A 19,502-nucleotide genomic window follows, 5' to 3' on the forward strand; every position below is an offset into this window, starting at 1 on the left:
GAGAAAATGAGTTATGTAACAATTGTAGATCTTGCTGAGATAATCAAACTTGGTATTCAGAGATTTTTCATCTGAGGTCATTTAGTGTCTCATTTGAGCAAGTTTGACAAGTCAAAGTTGGTCAAATAAAAAAACAAGACTTTGACTCTAGTATTATGAACTCTAAATGACTTCAAATTGAAAAGTTTTGAATACCAAGTTTGTTAAATTCATCAAGATCTACAATTGTTGTTTTGGTCAACTTTCTATTTGAGATAGTTTGGACAGTTCAAATTTGTGATTTTTAAATTTCAACACCTATAAACTATTTTTCGGAACCCTAGATTGTCTAAAATTGAAAAGTTTTGAATACCAAGTTTGTTCAGCTCATCAAGATATACAATCATTATATAGGCCATTTTTTCATTTGAGAAAGTTTGAATAAAATGTAATTCAAATTTCACAAGTGTGTGACATAGTTTTAGAAAGTCTATATGAGATTCAAGAATTTGTGACTAGTGTTTGATAAAACTTTCTCAAATGGGAAAATGAGCTATGTAACAATTGTAGATCTTGCTGAGATGATCAAACTTGGTATTCAGAGATTTTTCATCTGAGGTCATTTAGTATCTCATTTGAGCAAGTTTGACCAAGTCAAAGTTGGTCAAATGAAAAAATAAGACTTTGACTCTAGTATTATGAACTCTAAATGACTTCAAATTGAAAAGTTTTGAATACCAAGTTTGTTAAACTCATCAAGATCTACAATTGTTGTTTTGGTCAACTTTCTATTTGAGATAGTTTGGACAGTTCAAATTTGTGATTTTTAAATTTCGACGCCTACAAACTAGTTTTTGGAACCCTAGATTGTCTCAAATTCAAAAGTTTTGAATACCAAGTTTGTTCAGCTCATCAAGATCTACAATCCTTATATAGGACATTTTTTCATTTGAAAAAGTTGGACAAAATATAGTTCAAATTTCATAAGTGTGTGACATAGTTTTAGAAAGTCTATATGAGATTCAAGAATTTGTGACTAGTGTTTGATAAAAATTTCTCAAATGGGAAAATGAGCTATGTAACAATTGTAGATCTTGCTGAGATGATCAAACTTGGTATTCAGAGATTTTTCATCTGAGGTCATTTAGTGTCTCATTTGAGCAAGTTTGACCAAGTCAAATTTGGTCAAATGAAAAAACAACACTTTAACTCTAGTATTATGAACTCTAAATGACTTAAAATTGAAAAGTTTTGAATACCAAGTTTGTTCAACTCATCAAGATCTACAATTGTTGTTTTGGTCAACTTTCCATTTGAGAAAGTTTGGATGGTTCAAATTTGTGATTTTTAAATTTTAACGCCTATAAACTATTTTTTGGAACCCTAAATTGTCTCAAATTGGAAAGTTTTGAATACCAAGTTTGTTCAGCTCATCAAGATATACAATCATTATATAGGCCATTTTTTCATTTGAGAAAGTTTGAACAAAATGTAGTTTAAATTTCGCAAGTGTGTGACATAGTTTTAGAAAGTCTATATGAGATTCAAGAATTTGTGACTAGTGTTTGATAAAACTTTCTCAAATGGGAAAATGAGCTATGTAACAATTGTAGATTTTTCTAAGATGATCAAACTTGGTATTCAGAGTGTTTTCATCTGAGGTCATTTAGTGTCTCATTTGAGCAAGTTTGACCAAGTTAAATTTGGTTAAATGAAAAAACAACACTTTGACTCTAGTATTATGAACTCTAAATGACTTCAAATTGAAAAGTTTTGAATACCAAGTTTGTTAAACTCATCAAGATATACAATTGTTGTTTTGGTCAATTTTCCATTTGAGAAAGTTTGGATGGTTCAAATTTGTGATTTTTAAATTTTGACGCCTATAAACTATTTTTCGGAACCCTAGATTGTCTCAAATTGAAAAGTTTTGAATACCAAGTTTGTTCAGCTCATCAAGATATACAATCATTATATAGGCCATTTTTTCATTTGAGAAAGTTTGAATAAAATGTAATTCAAATTTCACAAGTGTGTGACATAGTTTTAGAAAGTCTATATGAGATTCAAGAATTTGTGACTAGTGTTTGATAAAACTTTCTCAAATGGGAAAATGAGTTATGTAACAATTGTAGATCTTGCTGAGATAATCAAACTTGGTATTCAGAGATTTTTCATCTGAGGTCATTTAGTATCTCATTTGAGCAAGTTTGACCAAGTCAAAGTTGGTCAAATAAAAAAATAAGACTTTGACTCTAGTATTATGAACTCTAAATGACTTCAAATTGAAAAGTTTTGAATACCAAGTTTGTTAAACTCATCAAGATCTACAATTGTTGTTTTGGTCAACTTTCTATTTGAGATAGTTTGGATAGTTCAAATTTGTGATTTTTAAATTTTGACGCCTACAAACTAGTTTTCGGAACCCTAGATTGTCTCGAATTCAAAAGTTTTGAATACCAAGTTTGTTCAGCTCATCAAGATCTACAATCCTTATATAGGACATTTTTTTATTTGAAAAAGTTGGATAAAATATAGTTCAAATTTCATAAGTGTGTGACATAGTTTTAGAAAGTCTATATGAGATTCAAGAATTTGTGACTAGTGTTTGATAAAAATTTCTCAAATGGGAAAATGAGCTATGTAACAATTGTAGATCTTGCTGAGATGATCAAACTTGGTATTCAGAGATTTTTCATCTGAGGTCATTTAGTGTCTCATTTGAGCAAGTTTGACCAAGTCAAATTTGGTCAAATGAAAAAACAACACTTTGACTCTAGTATTATGAACTCTAAATGACTTCAAATTGAAAAGTTTTGAATACCAAGTTTGTTAAACTCATCAAGATCTACAATTGTTGTTTTGGTCAACTTTCTATTTGAGATAGTTTGGATGGTTCAAATTTGTAATTTTTAAATTTTGACGTCTACAAACTTGTTTTCGGAACCCTAGATTGTCTCAAATTGAAAAGTTTTGAATACCAAGTTTGTTCAGCTCATCAAGATCTACAATTTTTATTTTGATCATTTCTCCATCCAAGGTCGTTTGAACTTAAACAGATAGTATCCGGACGGATATATCCGTTTTTTTACTCGGATTATCCGTATCCGCCGGATACCGACGATATCATATTTGTATTTGATATCCGTGTAAACTATCCATTTAAGTATCCGTATCCGGAAAAAAATCCGAATATCCATATAATTATCCATTTAAGTGTTCATATTTGTTCGGTCGAACGGACGGTCGGATAAATATCCGTACCATTTTCATCCATACTTGCGATGCAGCTCCCATGTAACGAGATGTTTCCAACATTAGCAAGCGCAGGACGCATCGGCCATGCCTACCTCTACGAGACTGGAGGATTTCTTACAGGATGGGCAAGACCTTATCTATTCTAGTGATGAGATCGTAAATATAAATACGGAATGCAGCATTACGATCATCATCATATAGAGGACGAATAGGGCAAGAATTGTGTACATGATGCAAGAAGCATTCGAACAGATGAACATAGCTAAGTTCAGATTGGATGCACTGTATACAAAATTCTCATTCGAGCTAACGAAATCCGGTTCGTCCTTATTGGATATCAGCGCTTGGAGGAATCACACATAATAATAATAGACATTTAAACATAACAATAGGCTACGGGCTACCATAGTTGGTTGACGGATTGAAGCAACGGGAAGAGAGGCCGATCCGGTCGGAGTCAAAGTGTCCATCTCATCACGCCGGCGAGAACCGTGGCCCGGTCTCCTAGTAACTGCAATTCAGCGTTCATTGACGTCTAGCTTCAACTGTGCCGGCGAGCTCGGGGAGGGTGCGCCATGCCCGTGCCGGGGGACGTGTGCCTTGATCAGCGTCCAAAACCCCACCCCTCGATCACGGAGCGGCGAGGCGCCAGGCCGAGGTGGCGATGAGCGGGCGCGTATGCCACCCCAGGGTCAGGCACCCATCCTTCTCCTCCACCTTGTACCCGTCGCCGCCGTTGAAGAGTGCCAGCAGCGTGCTCGCCTGCTTGTAGGCATTGGAGCCCAGGTGCACGGGCTCGAACCCGGAGTCGCCGAGGCGGCTGCGCCACTGACCCAGCGTCTCGTGGCGCTCCGTGCGCTCCGCGCCCTCACATGCCACGACGTTGCAGATCTGCCGGCCCAGGTACACCTCGGACATGACCTGGTCGGTGCCGCCGGCCGCGGGCGGAGAGGCATCGGTGGATTGGCCGGAGCCGGCGCCCTCGAGAGAATCGAACATGGTGGAGTAGTAGTGCAGCGACTCCGTGAAGCGGTCAAGGAATGTGCCGGAGTTGTGGTTGGCCTCCTGCTCGACCACGGTCACGATCCTCGGCCGCACCGCGCGCACCGTGCCCAGGACCTTCTCCAGGGCGCCGGGCTGCGCGAGCAGCCGATGCAGCTCGAACACTGAGTTGACGGCGATCACCTCGGGCTCCTCATCCTTGTCGTCGCCCTCCGGTTGCAGCATGAACGGCTCCAGGTCAGCGAGCGTGGCGGCGACGAGGCCACGGTACTGGAAGTCGACTCGGATGGTGTGCGCGAACTGGGCAAGTTTCCAACCCACCTGCTGCAAGGCGTCGGTCTCGTCGTGCTGCGGTGGGCCGACGCCGGTGAGTCGGAACGATGGGGGCCCGCCAGGGCGGAGGGCGAGGGCCTGGAGAAGAGCCGGCCACTGCAACCCATGCTTGATGCCGAAGTCGACGACGTGGACGCGGCGGCAGCCGGCGAAAGCCTCGAGGATGGCCTGGTTCGCGGTGAAGTGGGCGAACTTGAGGTAGGGGCAGGACTCGTAGAAGTGCGCGTGTAGGAAGTCGGCGACGGCGGCATCGAGGAGGGAGCTGTCCGGCGTCGGGCGGAAGCGATACACGCGGCGAGCAAGCGCCTCGCCGAAGTAGGCGGCCACCTTGCGCATGGCACCGCCCTGCGACGAGGCCAGCATGGGGATCTGCTTCACCAGCGCGTCCGCCGCAGAGAAGTTCTCCTGCTGCACGGCCTCCGCGCACGCCAGCAGCGCGTGCACGAGCCGGATCCCAGCCTCCTGCGTGTCCATCACCACCACCGGCACCGCGGGCCCGTTGGCCGCCGCGGACGCTTGCGTCGCGGGTGGGGCAGCTTCGACCACGGGGCTCCTAGTGCGACCGCCATCCATGGATGACGACGAGGAAGAGGAAGACGACGTGCTGCCGCCGCCAGTCCGCATCCGCTTGGGCTCCCGTGTCGAGTCCGTGGACGACGGGTCGGCCGACGCCACCACCGGCGAGGGGATCGGCTTCAGGGCGTAGGTGCTGCTGGACGAGTCGACGGCGGGCGGGAGATCAAAGTAGCCAGCACCGGCGGCGGCGACGGCGGCGCCACTTGTGACGGTGGACGAGGTGGACGCGAGCCTCGGGGCCGGCGGCGTCGCGGGCGGGAGCGGCGGCGGGGGCGCGTTGAGCTCGGACAGCATGCTCTCGACCCAGGACGACAGGTCGGAGGGATTGTAGTGCACGGTGTCCGTGGCGAGGTGGGAGATGAAGCCGTCATCAGCGGTAGCGCCGGCGCCGCCAACGCCGCCCATCCCCATGGCCATCTCGAGCTGCTCCAGCTTCTGTGCGACGTCGGCCATATCCGACGAACGCACCTTGTACCCGAGCGCGGCCAGCATCTCGTCCATCTCCTCCTCCTCCTGCTCCCCTGCCCCCGCCGCCGCCACCATCATCTTGTCCTTGGAGGAGCCCATGTCGCCGCCGCTCCTGCCGGCGTCTTGGTACTCGCGCTTCATGATCTCCGAGCTACAGGCCTAGCTAGCCAGCTAATAATTACTTGCGCGCCTCGGTTTCGGTTCTGTGATAGCTTGGGATTTGGATCCAGGGTTGGGAAGTGGGAGTGCGGAAGGAAAGGGGATGGGGAGGGGGAGGGGGAGGGGGAGGGAAGCGGCTGGGGCGAGAGGAGACGGGGGAAGCGAGCAGGGGAAATAGTTGTAGTAGCAGCAGCGGCAGGCGAAGACGGCCGCGAAGGCATCAGCCATCAGGTGATCAGCGTCCCGTTCGCTACCAATCGGTCAATAATATTTTTTTCTCATAATAAACTAGCATCAACTAACTTAAATCAGTTCAGAAATCAGAGAGGAAGGCATCTATCTATAGTCTCTCGCTGCAGGTGGGGCCCTGGCAGGTCCCTCCTCCAATGCGCGCACAGCGTTGGATGGACGGACGGATTCGTCGCGCCCGTCCTTTTGACCAGACAAACTTCACCATCCAGTTAGAAATCCTCCGCTCACCACCCTAAACATCGCCACAAATTAAAAAGAGGGCGATGAGAAGTGGGGAGCTGCGTCCACGGCTCGCTTCTCCATCTTGCAGGCCAATGGCGAGCTGAACTTTGTAGCTCGTGGAACTAAACTCTGTAGTTCAGCCTGCGGCTAGAGAAATGCCGCGAGTGGGGAAGGCGCCTTGAGGCTTGCTCAGTTTGTTTGGGCTTGGTTAGTTTATAAGTTGTATTTTTTTAGTCAATAAGTAATATTTTTTCTTACATCAAATCAGCCAATGGTACTTTTAATCATGGTTTATCAGCCAAACAAGCCCAAACGAACAGGGCGTTGGACTATCAGGCAAAATTCCCCAAATATCGACCATCGACGTAATTATTTAAAAGGATGCAGCCTACCCTTTTCTAGCAAAAAAAAAAAAAACAGTACTCTTTCCCTGCCTTCTGTAATTAGATTCATCTAGGAGTATGCATTCTGTCACAGTCAGAATTCATACATCTTTGTGGCCCAAATCATGTCGAATGTGAATCCATTAAAGTTTAAAATACTAATTAAGCTTTGAAACCAAAAATAGTTATTTTGTGGAAAGGATCTAAATTTTGGGGGAAAAACACAGATCATCCAAGCTTATTGATAGGACCCTTTGCAAAGTAAGAATTCCTAAGTTTTGTCTAACATTCTTGTCCTGGTTCAGTTAAATGTCGCTCATGTAGTTTGTAAATCGGTCAAAGCTAGGTCTAGATCGAACCGAGGGTTTTCACGTTACATTGCGGGCTCAATAGAGCTACCTCCGGACATTAATTTTTTTTAATGTGCCCTTATAAAAAAATTTAATGTGCTAGAGAGGATCAAAATTTAATGTTTGGTAGAGCTCCGATTAGCTTTGTTTGTGGCTCCTCCATGCACTATTGCAAGGAGGCATTTTTATCTATCATCTTAAAACAAATTAGGAGCATATAAAATCAATATTTTTTGCTTCATCGGTTCCAACTCTTCTACGTAGGGTAGCAAGGAGCTAGAGCCATGCCAAACGAGACATAGTAGAAGCATTTGGAAAGGGCAAAACTCAAAGAGAATAGCATGAAGCCTTGGAAAAAAATGATAGCAGAATAAGTCCAAGAACTAGTAATTAGAGCAAAGGACCTTGCCATGACATTTTGGCTGGGAGCCTTATTTGGGACTTTTCCTACCTGCAAAGGAATTTTCAAAGGTACTATGTATAAGACTTTAGACAATTGTACTATACAGAACATCATTCAGTATAAAGCCAGATAAGTTGTTTATGCATCTTAATACACACAGTTGATGACTAACATTGCATTCCTTATAAATTCAAATTTAATGTAACTTATGCTTCATTTTTTAATGATCTGGTGCAACCAGTTATACATATGGTTATGGACAGTACTGATTACAAGTGACCAATATTCTGTGTTACTGTTGTTATTTTGAAACACATTGTCTTTAGTCTTAGATTGATTTTACTAAAGGTGTATGGAAAGACTTCGATGATCGTGAAACACGTATAGTCAAAACAGCTAGCTAGTGTATTAAAACTAGTTAGGTGACCCGTGCAAATATTATGGATAGCTAGATTTTTTCACTATAATATTTGAAATTTTCTAACTTTAAATTATTTTTTTATAATAGTTTTCTTTCTTTCTTTCTTTGTATTGGTTCTTTCTACATGCGCTCCATTGCATCTATCCGCATAAACTCCATGTAGCTATCACCGATAATATCTTGGCTTATGCCTATTATTGTCTCTCTCTCTCATCTTACTTTTCTTCCCACTCCAATCACATGGATGAGCAATTTTCTGTTGATGCCAAATTAAGGTAGTCTTTCAATTTCACTTTGGTGAGCTTCAGTACTCAATAAAATCACACCCAAGTCGCCTAGAAATTGTTTAATTCCTTGGCCCTCTTATATAAATATAAACTTCAGATTATCTTGTACTACATTCTATTGCATATTCATAGTTACCTTTTTGCCGCAAAACATAACCAGATCCATCCACAATGTTGGACATGTTGATATGGCAAAGCATAGAGCGCCGAAGGTGGAGAAGAGGGGTGGGGGTGCGGCACTGGCGGAGCCAAGGGGGGGCTGGCAGGGGCCATGGCCCCCCCAATGTTTCACAACAACAAAAAATAGTAGTATGACTTAATATGTTTTATTTATATTAAGAGGGAGATTATATAAAATTCTTGTCATATATACCTATTAATATCTTCTAGATAATATAATTATACAAAACACAACTAGATAATAAAATTATCGCAATGAAAAAGACCGAGCCGCCCCCCTAAGTATAATTCCTGACGGCGCCCCCCCCTGAGTATAAATCCTGGCTCCGCCACTGGGGTGCGGCATGTTTCAAAGGTTTTTCTTGGTGTGCCAAGACATTAGTGATTTCCTTGGATAGCTCATATGCATCAGTGCAATACTTCTCATAGACGTCCTCTGTGTTTTTTTCTTTTGTTTTTTATTACCTTTGCAAAATTTTAGTTATGCCATTAAATGAATTGTATACTACTATCACTTTTTATACATGTGTTTGCATGCATTGTAGTCTTTATTTATCTTTTATTCTTGTAATTCTTGATAGAATAAACTATTACAATTTTCATATATAAAGTCAATATTGTAGTTTCTAGTTATAAAGAGTGAAAGAAATACATTTTTTCAACTTTTCTTATTAATACAATGACACACATTAACTATTTTATTTATATATTTTTTTGAACATATGAAAACCAAATTAATTTTGTGTACAACATTTATTTTTAAATGTAGCTACTTAATATTTATATTTTATGTAATTTTTTTGGTATCTTTCTATATGATTTATTTGGAGTTCAAGCTATTAACTCTTCATATTTTTATTCAATTTTCTTTATTGGTTGTGTTTTACATGAACTTTTTATTTATATATTTTTCTGGTCTAATTTGTAATTTCACATTTATTGTTTACTAATTATATTATTCATGGACCCCCACCATATGATTTAGAACTATGATATCTTTGATTGTAAGTATAACTAAATATGTTTAAGTTTTTTTTTCTCTTTTTGCTATGTTCATCATCGTCATTCCGAACTTTGCATAGCCGCTACCCCAATGATCGGAACATGCTCTTTGTTTCCCATTCCATCCTTATTTGCTCATGATTGTATTTCTTTTTGTTTCTAATAATGTTGTTTATTTCATTTTTGCATGATAATTTCCTTTTTTTTAGATTGGCTAGGTAATTTGTTTTGTTTGTTAGTAGGACTTTCTTTCAGTATTATAATTGGATTATGACATTTCACTTTGTTGAGATGTGAAACATGATGTTGTGTTTGTTATGGGCTCCTTGGTTTAATATAGATTGTTATTCATAATAAAATTCAATGGTGTATAATCTTTCTCTTTTTAAGTAATCTCTTAATTTCTGCTCTCCTGACAAACGTGAGGGCTTTTTTTTAACATTGTTGTATATATATAACCAACTATGTGATCTGTGTTAAATAGCATGTGTAGTTTGTTTTTATTGTATACATGAAACATTTTTAAATGTTTATTTGTTTGATTGTAATTGTTCTCTCTTGATGTCCCGCCAAATACATCTATTTGCACCAACTCCATACATCATCGACCAAATAATTGGCTTAAAGACTCCTCATACTTTTTATTCCACTCCTTTGGGGTGGCTGCACGATTTCTACCGAAGGGAGATCTAGATATCCTTCAGTTTTGTTTTAAGCTCGATAGAATTATTGCCTAAGTCTCTCTTGGAAATTTAAAACTTAAATAATCTTGTACATTTGTCAAAGACTAGTTGCCTGTTTTGCTCTAAAACATTTTTGGGTTCATCATCATAATATTGCTAATGTTTGTTGGAGCCACTCTTGCCTCAAGCAGTAGTAGCCAGCCCATCATTACACCAACAGTTGGCCTAAGCATTCCAAACTAAACCATGGAACCATCACGGACACTAGCGAGTTAGCCTCCTACTTACTATGACACTCTACCTCATTACCGTGATCCATGCTATGACCATATACTGTATTTGTTTTCACTGGTGTCCATACTTTTGGCCAACCTCCCCGAATTATAAAGAACTAAGCTAAAACACGTGCCTTTTCGTCTAAAAAAGACAGTGGTTGCTGTAGATATTTGACGCAGGCCACAGGGAGGCAAACATGGCTGCTTGGTACAAAAGGCATCCGGTCATGGGCAAATCGTTGGACCCAGCCTCCCACTTATTTTTGTTTAAATATTCCGTGGCATCCATTGTCTCTGCTGCGCACAGTTACGTGCTAATCCAATCACAGGCGCGCTGAGCTGCCGTGGGCCACGGACGGTCGCCGGCGAGCCCCCACGCGCTTTGCGATCCGCGCAACGGATCCGGTTTCGCCGGCCCCGTCCTCGACGAGCCACAGGTTCACGAGGCCGGACGGCGGAGGCCCCCAAGCCCCAATCCTCATCGCGACCCGAACGCGAGCGAGGCCGCTGCTGCCACGTGCCAGGCAGCGCCATGTGCTGCTCCCTGGGAGATCACTGTGAAGCCCGAGTGTTTGTGGACCAGAGCTGCTGCCGCGCGGGCCTCCTCTGGGGCCGGCTGGGATCGGTCCACCGTGCACCGCGTTCGCGCGGGAATTTTTACCGTATCGCCGTATCGTACGACTCGCAAACAGGGGTGGCAAGGAAAGGCTCAGGTCAGAGATGAGGTGGTGCGTGCGCCTTGGCCTTGTTGCCTCGTGCCGTTGTGCACGACTGTACGGGAGGACGCAGAATCGCTACGCCTACACGTTTTGGTGCGGAGGACAGGTGCACTGGAGCAGAGCACGCTGCGAATGTGCATGCCTCGGTTCACGGCTTTGAGATGCATGCAAGCGGCCGGCCTCCGGATCTGCCTTTTGGAGATAAATCAAGCCGTACTAGATTAATGGAGTGTGACTGTGTGAGGTTCTTGTGCACCAATAGTATAAACTTTCTTCTGGTTGTTGAGGTATTTCTGTCGGGAAAAAAAGAATCATGTACATGATTTGGGTAGTCACGCCACCAAAACAATGAGCTAGTGTATTTGGAAATCTCATTGACTCTTTTTTCTATTTTATTCACTACAACAACCTCGTTAAGCTATTTAAGGTGAGCTAGTGCCGGTTTTCTTTTTGCCTCTCTCTTTATTAGACTACTAGATTACTGGGAATGAAACATTAGAAACCCTGATCCTTGCTACACCAATGAAGCCGAGAGGCTTACACGCGTGACGCGTCCCTCTTTAGCAACCGCGAGCGAGCTTATCGCTAGCTAGGCATAACTAAGCTCTCGACGACATTGTTTATTGTTCTCCAACACATCCATTCGTTAGCACATCGCCTTAGATATTAAGGCAAGCTGTTTCGTGTCTGTACTTTGGGCTAATCAATCGTGTTAGCGTAGGGTACCAATAACACGTATCTGATCTGAGAGCTCCCCCAGCTGCTGCTACCTTCTCAATCATCATTTAGAACATCATCAACTACTCGTAATCAAGTTTAGAGGGAAATAAAAACTCGTCGTTGTTCAACAGGCAGGTGTAAGAAGCGCAGTGCACGTAGCGTAGCACTCGGCGTGCAGGATGAGGACGGGCGGGGCCCGCCTTTCCCCGGCCGACGTACGGGCACACCAGGCACGGGCACACCAGGCACGGGGCCCGGCCCTTCCTGCCATGGCCCCGCGCCACCACCGGGCCAGCGCGCGCACGTTCCCGTCGCGCTCGCGCCGCGGCCCGCGGGGGCCGCCGTGTAGCGGTCACGGGGGTGGTGTGCGTTCGTTGCCCCCGTGCCGTTGCGCTGCGCTGTGCTGGACATGGACCCGACGCGACGGGACGCTATTACGCCATTTTGGCCCCGAGCCGCGCGGGCGCGGCCGCCGTCCCGTCCGTCCGTGGCGGGCGCGGTGGTGGACTCGTGGATGGGGGCGTGTGTAGTGTGTGTATTGGCGGTCCCTCTAGCCAGCGTGGGTGGGAGCTGGGAACGTGGAGTGGGGGCGGGCGGAGCGGGGCTGCAAGGAAAGAAGATGATTCGCCGTGACGGCAGTCGTCGTAACGGCCTGGAGCGCCTGGCGTCGCAGGCAGGACGGCGAGGCCGATGATGACGGTGGATGTTCCTGACGGTGTGCTCTACGTCTAGTTCGTCGTTGCTGCTCGTGTTACTGGCACTGAAAGTTTGTAGTAGGAGTTACAAACGAATGAGAGAGAGAACTGATTCCAAGTCTCTGGTGTGTGTGTGCTCGTAAGGCGTGTTAGGGCATGTATTTTGATGTCTACAACCGTGTAGAGTGGTGAACCGCCGTCTCTCCTCTTAGGGCGTCCTGCTTGCCCTTTTATAGACGAAGGGGAAGAGCAGGTTACACAGAGAGAAGGAATGAGAAGAGCCAAGGAGAGGAAGGCTTTCAGGACCGTCGGGCCTTTCTGCTCCTTTATGCGGGTCCTGTCGACACTGTAGATGGTGACAGGGATGGCTCCACGCCGGGTGCATGTTCGACGCTGATGTCACACCCTAGCGTTGTCAGCGGGTCGTGACGTCCCATTCCGTCTCGGCAGGCGACGCGACGAACCAGCGTGCTGGTCAGCGACCGTACAAGGAGTAGGCAGCATAGTGACCACGCGTCCGTCACTGTTGGTGATGTGAGTTCCCTAGAGTGACATGTTGAGGGCATGTGTGATGTTGAGATGTGCCCGTTCCCTATACGATGCCAGAAGTTTGACCTTGGGTTGTGTCGGTGCAGAAAGTGACCAACGCGTAAATATTTATAGTTTTGCCGTATGTTGTGATCGGAGGTGGCCTACCACTCAATGACATAGGGTTTATACTGGTTCAGACAACGTGCCCTACGTCTAGTTTGATTCGGTCGGTGACTTTATTCCTGAGCCCAGGTGCTCGAAGTCTATAGTGGGGTTATAAACGAGAAAGAGAAAGATGGGGTGCATGAGAGATCCGGTTAGACTCCGGTCGGAAGGGCCAAGAGCAACAGGAGCTCCGCTATGAGCTAAGTGTTCAAGCATGTGCTTGAGGTCCGAACTTGGCGGTTCTTTGGTTGTGAGCTAGTGAACTTGATCGATCTAATGAATCTAAAGGGACTGAGCTTGAATCAACTTGTATATATTGGGAGAGAGCGTATCCTCTTTTATAGATGAAGGGGATGGCCTTACAAGTGAGAGGGAGAGAGTACGAATGCTTCTAAGTCTTGTTGCCCATGCTGATAGGTACAGGATGGTGGTAGGCGGCCACAACACTTTTGATGTCACTGTAGAATGTTAGATGCATGTGGGAGGTTACGTCGTCTTGTTCAGGTATGGCAGATCTCGGTATCTGCTATGTGAGGGGTTTTCACCATGTTCACTCGGTACGGTAATTCCGATGCCCACAACACTATCGATGTCCAGAGGCATGTGGGGGGAGCCTTACCGTATGGGAGTCAATGGTGCCCACAATACTGTGGGGAAAATATCAGTGCCTACAACACTATGTGTCAGGGAGGTTGCAGAGTACTATTCCTACATGCGTACAGGGTATGGTCCCTGGTATCGTGGTTTGATTTGTGCGCCCTGCCTTGCTTTCTCCATTTATTCCCTAGTCCTTTCTGAGCGGACGTCTCCGGTCGGTTGGTCCTGGTCGGCTCTGGTTGCGCTAGTCGGAGAAGAGTGGTGAGCAGGGCTTCTGCGAATCCCGGTCGAAGACACAGGGTCAGAGTCAGAAGTAGTCCTTGAGCCAGGCCTTCTGATCGGAGAGGCTGTCGGAGGCGACTGGAGTTCGAAGTGAGCTCTCCAGTCGGAGAGGTGGGCCAAAGTAGTCGACAAGCGGGCGTTGTTCCTACTCGGCTAGACCTTCTGGTCGATGACTGAACCACCCTTATGGCCTATTTTTTTATCCTCTTGGGCCGAGCCTAGATGTGGAAGCCAGTCTATGAGGGACCTTGGGTTTACAAACCCGATAGGAGCCCCCGAGCCCCCGGGTGATTCAGACAGAATCGTCCGGGGGATTTTTGTCTTGACGGCGGGCCACGCGCACCTACGGGTGTAGCCCTCGAGCCCCCGGGTGGTTCGGGTAGAACCATCTAGGGGTTTTTTCCATGTTGTCAGTGGGGAGGTTTTCATTTCGTCAGCAGGTGCACGCGAGCGCACCCATGGGGGTAGCCCCCGAGCCCCCGGGTGGTTCAGGCAGAACCGTCCGGGGGGTGTTTGGTAGTGGGCGTGTGTGCGTGTTTTTTTTTCAGTCGAGGCAGATTTGTCAACCAAGGCGTCGTTGCGCAGCCATGGTGTTTAGTCGCTTTAGAGATTGGGTGAGATAGAGCTTGCAGATCTTAGCGTCGATGCGCACCGTGGGATAGGATGAGGCAGTTAGTTTAGTTAGTTTTGGATCGGGTGAGCTGGAGCTCGTAGATCCTGATGGGGTGAGATTAGGGTCGTAGACCCAGGTTGTTTTTGGAGTGCAGTCAAAGCGTAGCCGGATGGGGCAAGATCGAGGTTGCAGACCTAGGTGTTTTGGAGCGCAGTCGGAGCATAGCCGGATGGAGCGAGATTAGGGTCGTAGACCTAGGTGTTTGGAGCATAGTCGGAAGGGGCGAGTTTGGGGTCGCAGAGCCAGGCTTTTGTGTCTTGAGCCCCCAAGCCTTGTTGGGCCTTAGTAGGGGTCAGTGTGAGTTGTGTGCGTTACCCCATCCTCGGTTCCTCACAACCGAAGGGGCTGAGTTTTGTCGCTCGTCCTAATTGCTTGGGCTCGAGTGATGTGCTCGGTGATTTCGCTAACGGGTATGATCGAGTGGAATCCGGGTCCGTCGTTCATGACGAGGTTAGCATAGCCCTCTTGTGACATTCCACTGCTCCTTTACCTATAACTCGACAAATGCCTGGGTCATTCTGGAGACCGACCCGGGTGGCCTAACGACCTCCCCTCGATGAAGATTCTGTGGGCTTGGCAAGAGGTTCAGGATCAAACAAGAAGGTTGAGATGACCCTGTCTTCCAGACTGGGCGAGGGCCGCATGGGGCTCATCTGCGTTTCTCTCTCCTGGCTCTATTGGTTGCTCATGTCGAATGAGGCAACCACCGCTTCGTGATGCAATATAGAGTGTCGACGAAATATGGTCGGCAGTCCACTGAGGGGGGTGCCCGTGGTGGTAGATTATCGGTAGGATGCGTGTAATCAGGAACCAGATGGTGTCACAAGGCATAGAGACAGCGATTTAGACAGGTTCGGGCCGTCTAATCGATGTAATACCCTACGTCCTGTGTCTTTGGTGTATTGTATTGAGATGTATACAGATTAACCTGTCCTCTAGGGGACCCTTATCTCTCCTTATATACTCCGAAGAGACAAGGTTACAAGTAAAGTATCCAATTTGGTACTATTACAATATCTAGTACAACTTGTAATCTTGATGTGCACGCCTTGATCTTATGGGCCGGGCCACCTCGGATGGTGCGGCCCATGTACCATCTTGTGGTACCCAGGGGTATATCCCCCACAGCTAGTCCCCGAGCGCCATGTATTCTGATGCGACACGCCATTTTAACCTTCTCCGAACAGTGAGGCTTGAGTTCTTGACAACTCCGACCACCGTTGTCGCCGGAGAAGTAGGTTGTCCGAAGAATGTATGGTGCTCTTAAGAAGAAAGAAAAAGATTTCCGTCCTGGGAAGTGTGCCCACTTGTATTTCTGAAAAGAAATGTAAGTGCATCTTGAAGCGTAGCGTCCTTGATCATCAGAGGCGTAGAGGTCGAAAAACAAACACATTCACCACAAGGTGAAGTGTGCCCACTTAGTCCCCGAGCCTGGTAGTAGGTGACGTAGGCACGTGGTGCCAGGGTCTAAAAAGAATTCCCAGTTAAGTTGAGAATCCAATCGTCGTATAGGCGATACGAGATGCACCGGCAGGTGCATCGTACCGATGTAGTCCCCGAGCTTGCTGGAAGGCGAGGTATGAGCCTTGTAGCAAGGTCCAAATGAGAAAAAATATCCCAACTGTATGCGAGTTGCCAATCACATGTAGTTGAGACGCAAAGTCCCCGAGCCGTGGTCGGAGAGTGGTCGAGGCAGTCCCCGAGCATAGGTCGGAGCGAGCGACGAAGTCCCCGAGCCGTGGTCGGAGAGCGGGCGAGGAGCGAGCGATGAAGTCCCCGAGTCGTGGTCGGAGAGTGATCGAGGCAGTCCCCGAGCACTGGTCGAGGCACGAGCGACGAAGTCCCCGAGCCGTGGTCGGAGAGTGATCGAGGCAGTCCCCGAGCGTAGGTCGAGAAGCGAGCGACGAAGTCCCCGAGTCGTGGTCGGAGAGTGATCGAGGCAGTCCCCGAGCACGGCTTGAAGAGCGAGCGACGAAGTCCCTGAGCCATGGTCGGAGAGTGATCGAGGCAGTCCCCGAGCATTGGTCGAGGAGCGAGCGACGAAGTCCCCGAGCCGTGGTCGGAGAGTGATCGAGGCAGTCCCCGAGCGTAGGTCGAGAGGCGAGCGACGAAGTCCCTGAGCATAGCTCGAAATTCCTCTTTGATAGAAATCTGGTTGGCGGTGATGAAGTCGTCCGGTCCTCGAGCTTTTCGACCTATCGTTATGGCGGCGGTCGCGGTTGTCACGGCGATGTTCGAGGCGAGATGCAGTCCGAAACCTCCTTTGTTTGGCGTACATGTATGCGCGGAGTTGACCCTTGCATGCTCGTGGAGACGATGCGTACGTGCATGCGTGCATGCAAGTGCCTTAGCAATCTGGAGTTGGCTTTCATGTAGATGCCCTTCGTACCTTAATTACTTTAATTAGCTTCGCATGACTTTTGGCAATCGGTCTTGCCTGTCATGGCTCTGTAGATTACACGGACTCCTTTTCTGCTTGCTTGTCATCCTGGTGTTTGGGCGCGGTTCAAGCGTATAGCATGTCGTGTATGTATGCACACGTATACGCTAGTTGCCCCTTGATTAAATAACTTGCAAGGCCTGTACATGCTTCTAGTTTGCTCGTAATCAGAGGAAAGTCTTGATCGACGAAACCTTGACTTGGAAATTCCAGTGTCAATGCCGTGTTGGAGATGGAGGCGGCATTGTAGTCCGACTTGTGCTCTGATTTTGATACTTGGGCATTAGATCGGATCTGGTCATCTCGTGGAGACAGGGCGCCGTCTTGGGAATCCAACGTGGGGATCTACATGACAGACTGTTGCTTTTGCTATTGTTGTAGAATCCCGAGCACGGAGTGGTCTGGCGAGAAGTCCTAGAGCACAGAGTGGTCTGGCGAGTCCCCGAGCACGGGCGTGGTCTAGCCAGAGTCCCCGAGCACGAGCGTGGTCTGGCCAGAGTCCTCGAGCACCGTAGTGGTCTTGGCGAACCCTGAAGCATGAGCTCGTTGACTGAACTGTGTTCCTAAAAAATAAACACGGAGAGCGGTAGTACATGATGATGTACGAAATATATTGACCTCTCTATAGGAGGTGAAGTAAACACTTGGTGTTCGGTTGGCGATGAATTATACTTGGTGTAATATTCGAAAAATAACATTAGCTGTTTTTAGCCCTTTTGTTATGTAGAGGCGTAGCGCGATGTATTAACCTGTCCTGAAGAATGCGCCAGCCCTGGGCTGACCAACATCTCGTAGCGCGAGGTACGGAACGCTGCCGCGCGTAGAGTGCCAGTGTTACTAGGGAGCGACTGCCGACTACCCGTAGCGCAGAGGGAGGACTCTCATGCACGCGTGGGGTGGAGCCGGAGACAGTGCCGGCTCTGGGATTCTCAAGCAGGAAGGAAAACGTATCGGCGAACCGTTGTAAAAACTTATACATGTTTTGGATTGTATGTATGGAGAAAATTCGACGCGGAGCGCACCCTTAGGGTGGTCGGCGGAGGTGTACGATGATCGAAGAAATTTTCAATTAAAAATAATACTTAGCTTTATTGACGACCGGTGGGAGTAGTCGGCGTGTTGCGATGTTCGAGAGATGGCTTGACGTGTCGTTGCCGACAAAGTTGTCCGGTCCTCGAGCTTTTTGACCTGTTTTCATGACTGTGGTCGCAATTGTCGTAGCGCCGTTCTTCGCGGCGATCATCATTGCGACGTAGTCTTGTGGTCGAGGTGGTCGGAGCTCGGCGGAGCTGCTCGGGACGTGGTCGACGTGGTCAGAACTCGGCGGAGCTGCTCGGGACGTGGTCGACGTGGTCCGTGGTCAACGTGGTCGGAGCTCAGCGGAGCTGCTCAGGACGTGGTAGAATCAGCGCGTCGTTGAAACCTAGGACTCGGCGCTTCGAGCCGGGTGGACGGCGCTAGTCTGTGACGGCGGGGAATCTCGCAAGCCTTTGTCTTCGGTTGAGTCCTACAGCCTACTCGGCCATGGCCACTGCTCTAGGAGTCGGAGTCGAACTCGGTCGAGGCAGAGTCGGCAAGGAAAGGCGCCGCTGCAACATGGCAGTTCACCGAAGGATACAGACGAGGGTCCTAGTTGTCGCAGTCATTATTGATATCATGCCGACGAAATCTATGCGTCAGCAGCAAGGAATTTATTCCCGTATACACGCATGGCGCTGTAGATCGGTTTTGTTTGCGATGTCTGCTCATATGGCTCGATGCATGCTTGCATGCAAGTTGAAAGATCATGACTGTCCTTAATGAACTCGTATTGCCTTGTAGATTGGATCGTAGGCCTCCTATTTCATTGTTGATAGACCACGACACGCCTTCGTCACTGGCTTGTTGCCATGCGATGGTTTGTATAGAGCGATCTAATATTGGACTTCTGTCTTGAGTGGTTGAACTGCAGACGCATGGAGACAGATCCATCTTCAGCTTCGTGGTATGGCTTCAGATCAATTCCTTGCTTCGTTGTTTGTTGGTGCTGGTCTTGATCAATGGTCCAGGGATTTGGATTCAATTGCCCCCACCGTTACAACACGTGAGGCCATGCTGCTATACGACAGGGATCACTGCTGATTATCATCGTGTGGAAAAAAGGTCGTCGTGGCGCAGCGAGATGCATCTATGCTCGAATGTTGTCGAGGGTCGTCGCCGTGAATTGCCAAGAATGCCGAGTTCCCACGAGATCCCATCTGGTTTATTTTGGATCAGCGCGCACTCCCCTAAAGGGGCCCCTACCTAGCGCGCCACTGTCGACGAAATATGGTCGGCAGTCCACCGAGGGGGGTGCCCGTGGTGGTAGATTATCGGTTGGATGCGTGTAATCAGGAATCAGATGGTGTCACAAGGCGCAGAGACAACGATTTAGACAGGTTCGGGCCGTCTGATCGATGTAATACCCT

At 47.2% G+C, this 19,502-nt stretch overlaps 1 protein-coding gene across 1 annotated transcript; it reads right to left on the reverse strand.

Moving 5' to 3' along the window:
* Positions 1 to 3,510: 3,510 nt before the first annotated feature.
* Positions 3,511 to 5,917, reverse strand: LOC136449895 (DELLA protein DWARF8-like). The gene has a single exon (XM_066450152.1). The coding sequence runs from the start codon at positions 5,755 to 5,757 to the stop codon at positions 3,868 to 3,870; it is 1,890 nt and encodes a 629-aa protein (XP_066306249.1). The 5' UTR covers positions 5,758 to 5,917; the 3' UTR covers positions 3,511 to 3,867.
* Between the last annotated feature and the right edge of the window lie 13,585 nt (positions 5,918 to 19,502).

The sequence above is a fragment of the Miscanthus floridulus genome, chromosome 1 (genome assembly GCF_019320115.1).
Source record: "Miscanthus floridulus cultivar M001 chromosome 1, ASM1932011v1, whole genome shotgun sequence".
In the NCBI taxonomy this organism is placed as follows: domain Eukaryota; kingdom Viridiplantae; phylum Streptophyta; class Magnoliopsida; order Poales; family Poaceae; genus Miscanthus; species Miscanthus floridulus.

Coding starts and splice junctions, on each gene's coding strand:
- LOC136449895 (XM_066450152.1), bottom strand. CDS start 5,757: ATGAAGCGCGAGTACCAAGACGCCGGCAGGAGCGGCGGCGACATGGGC.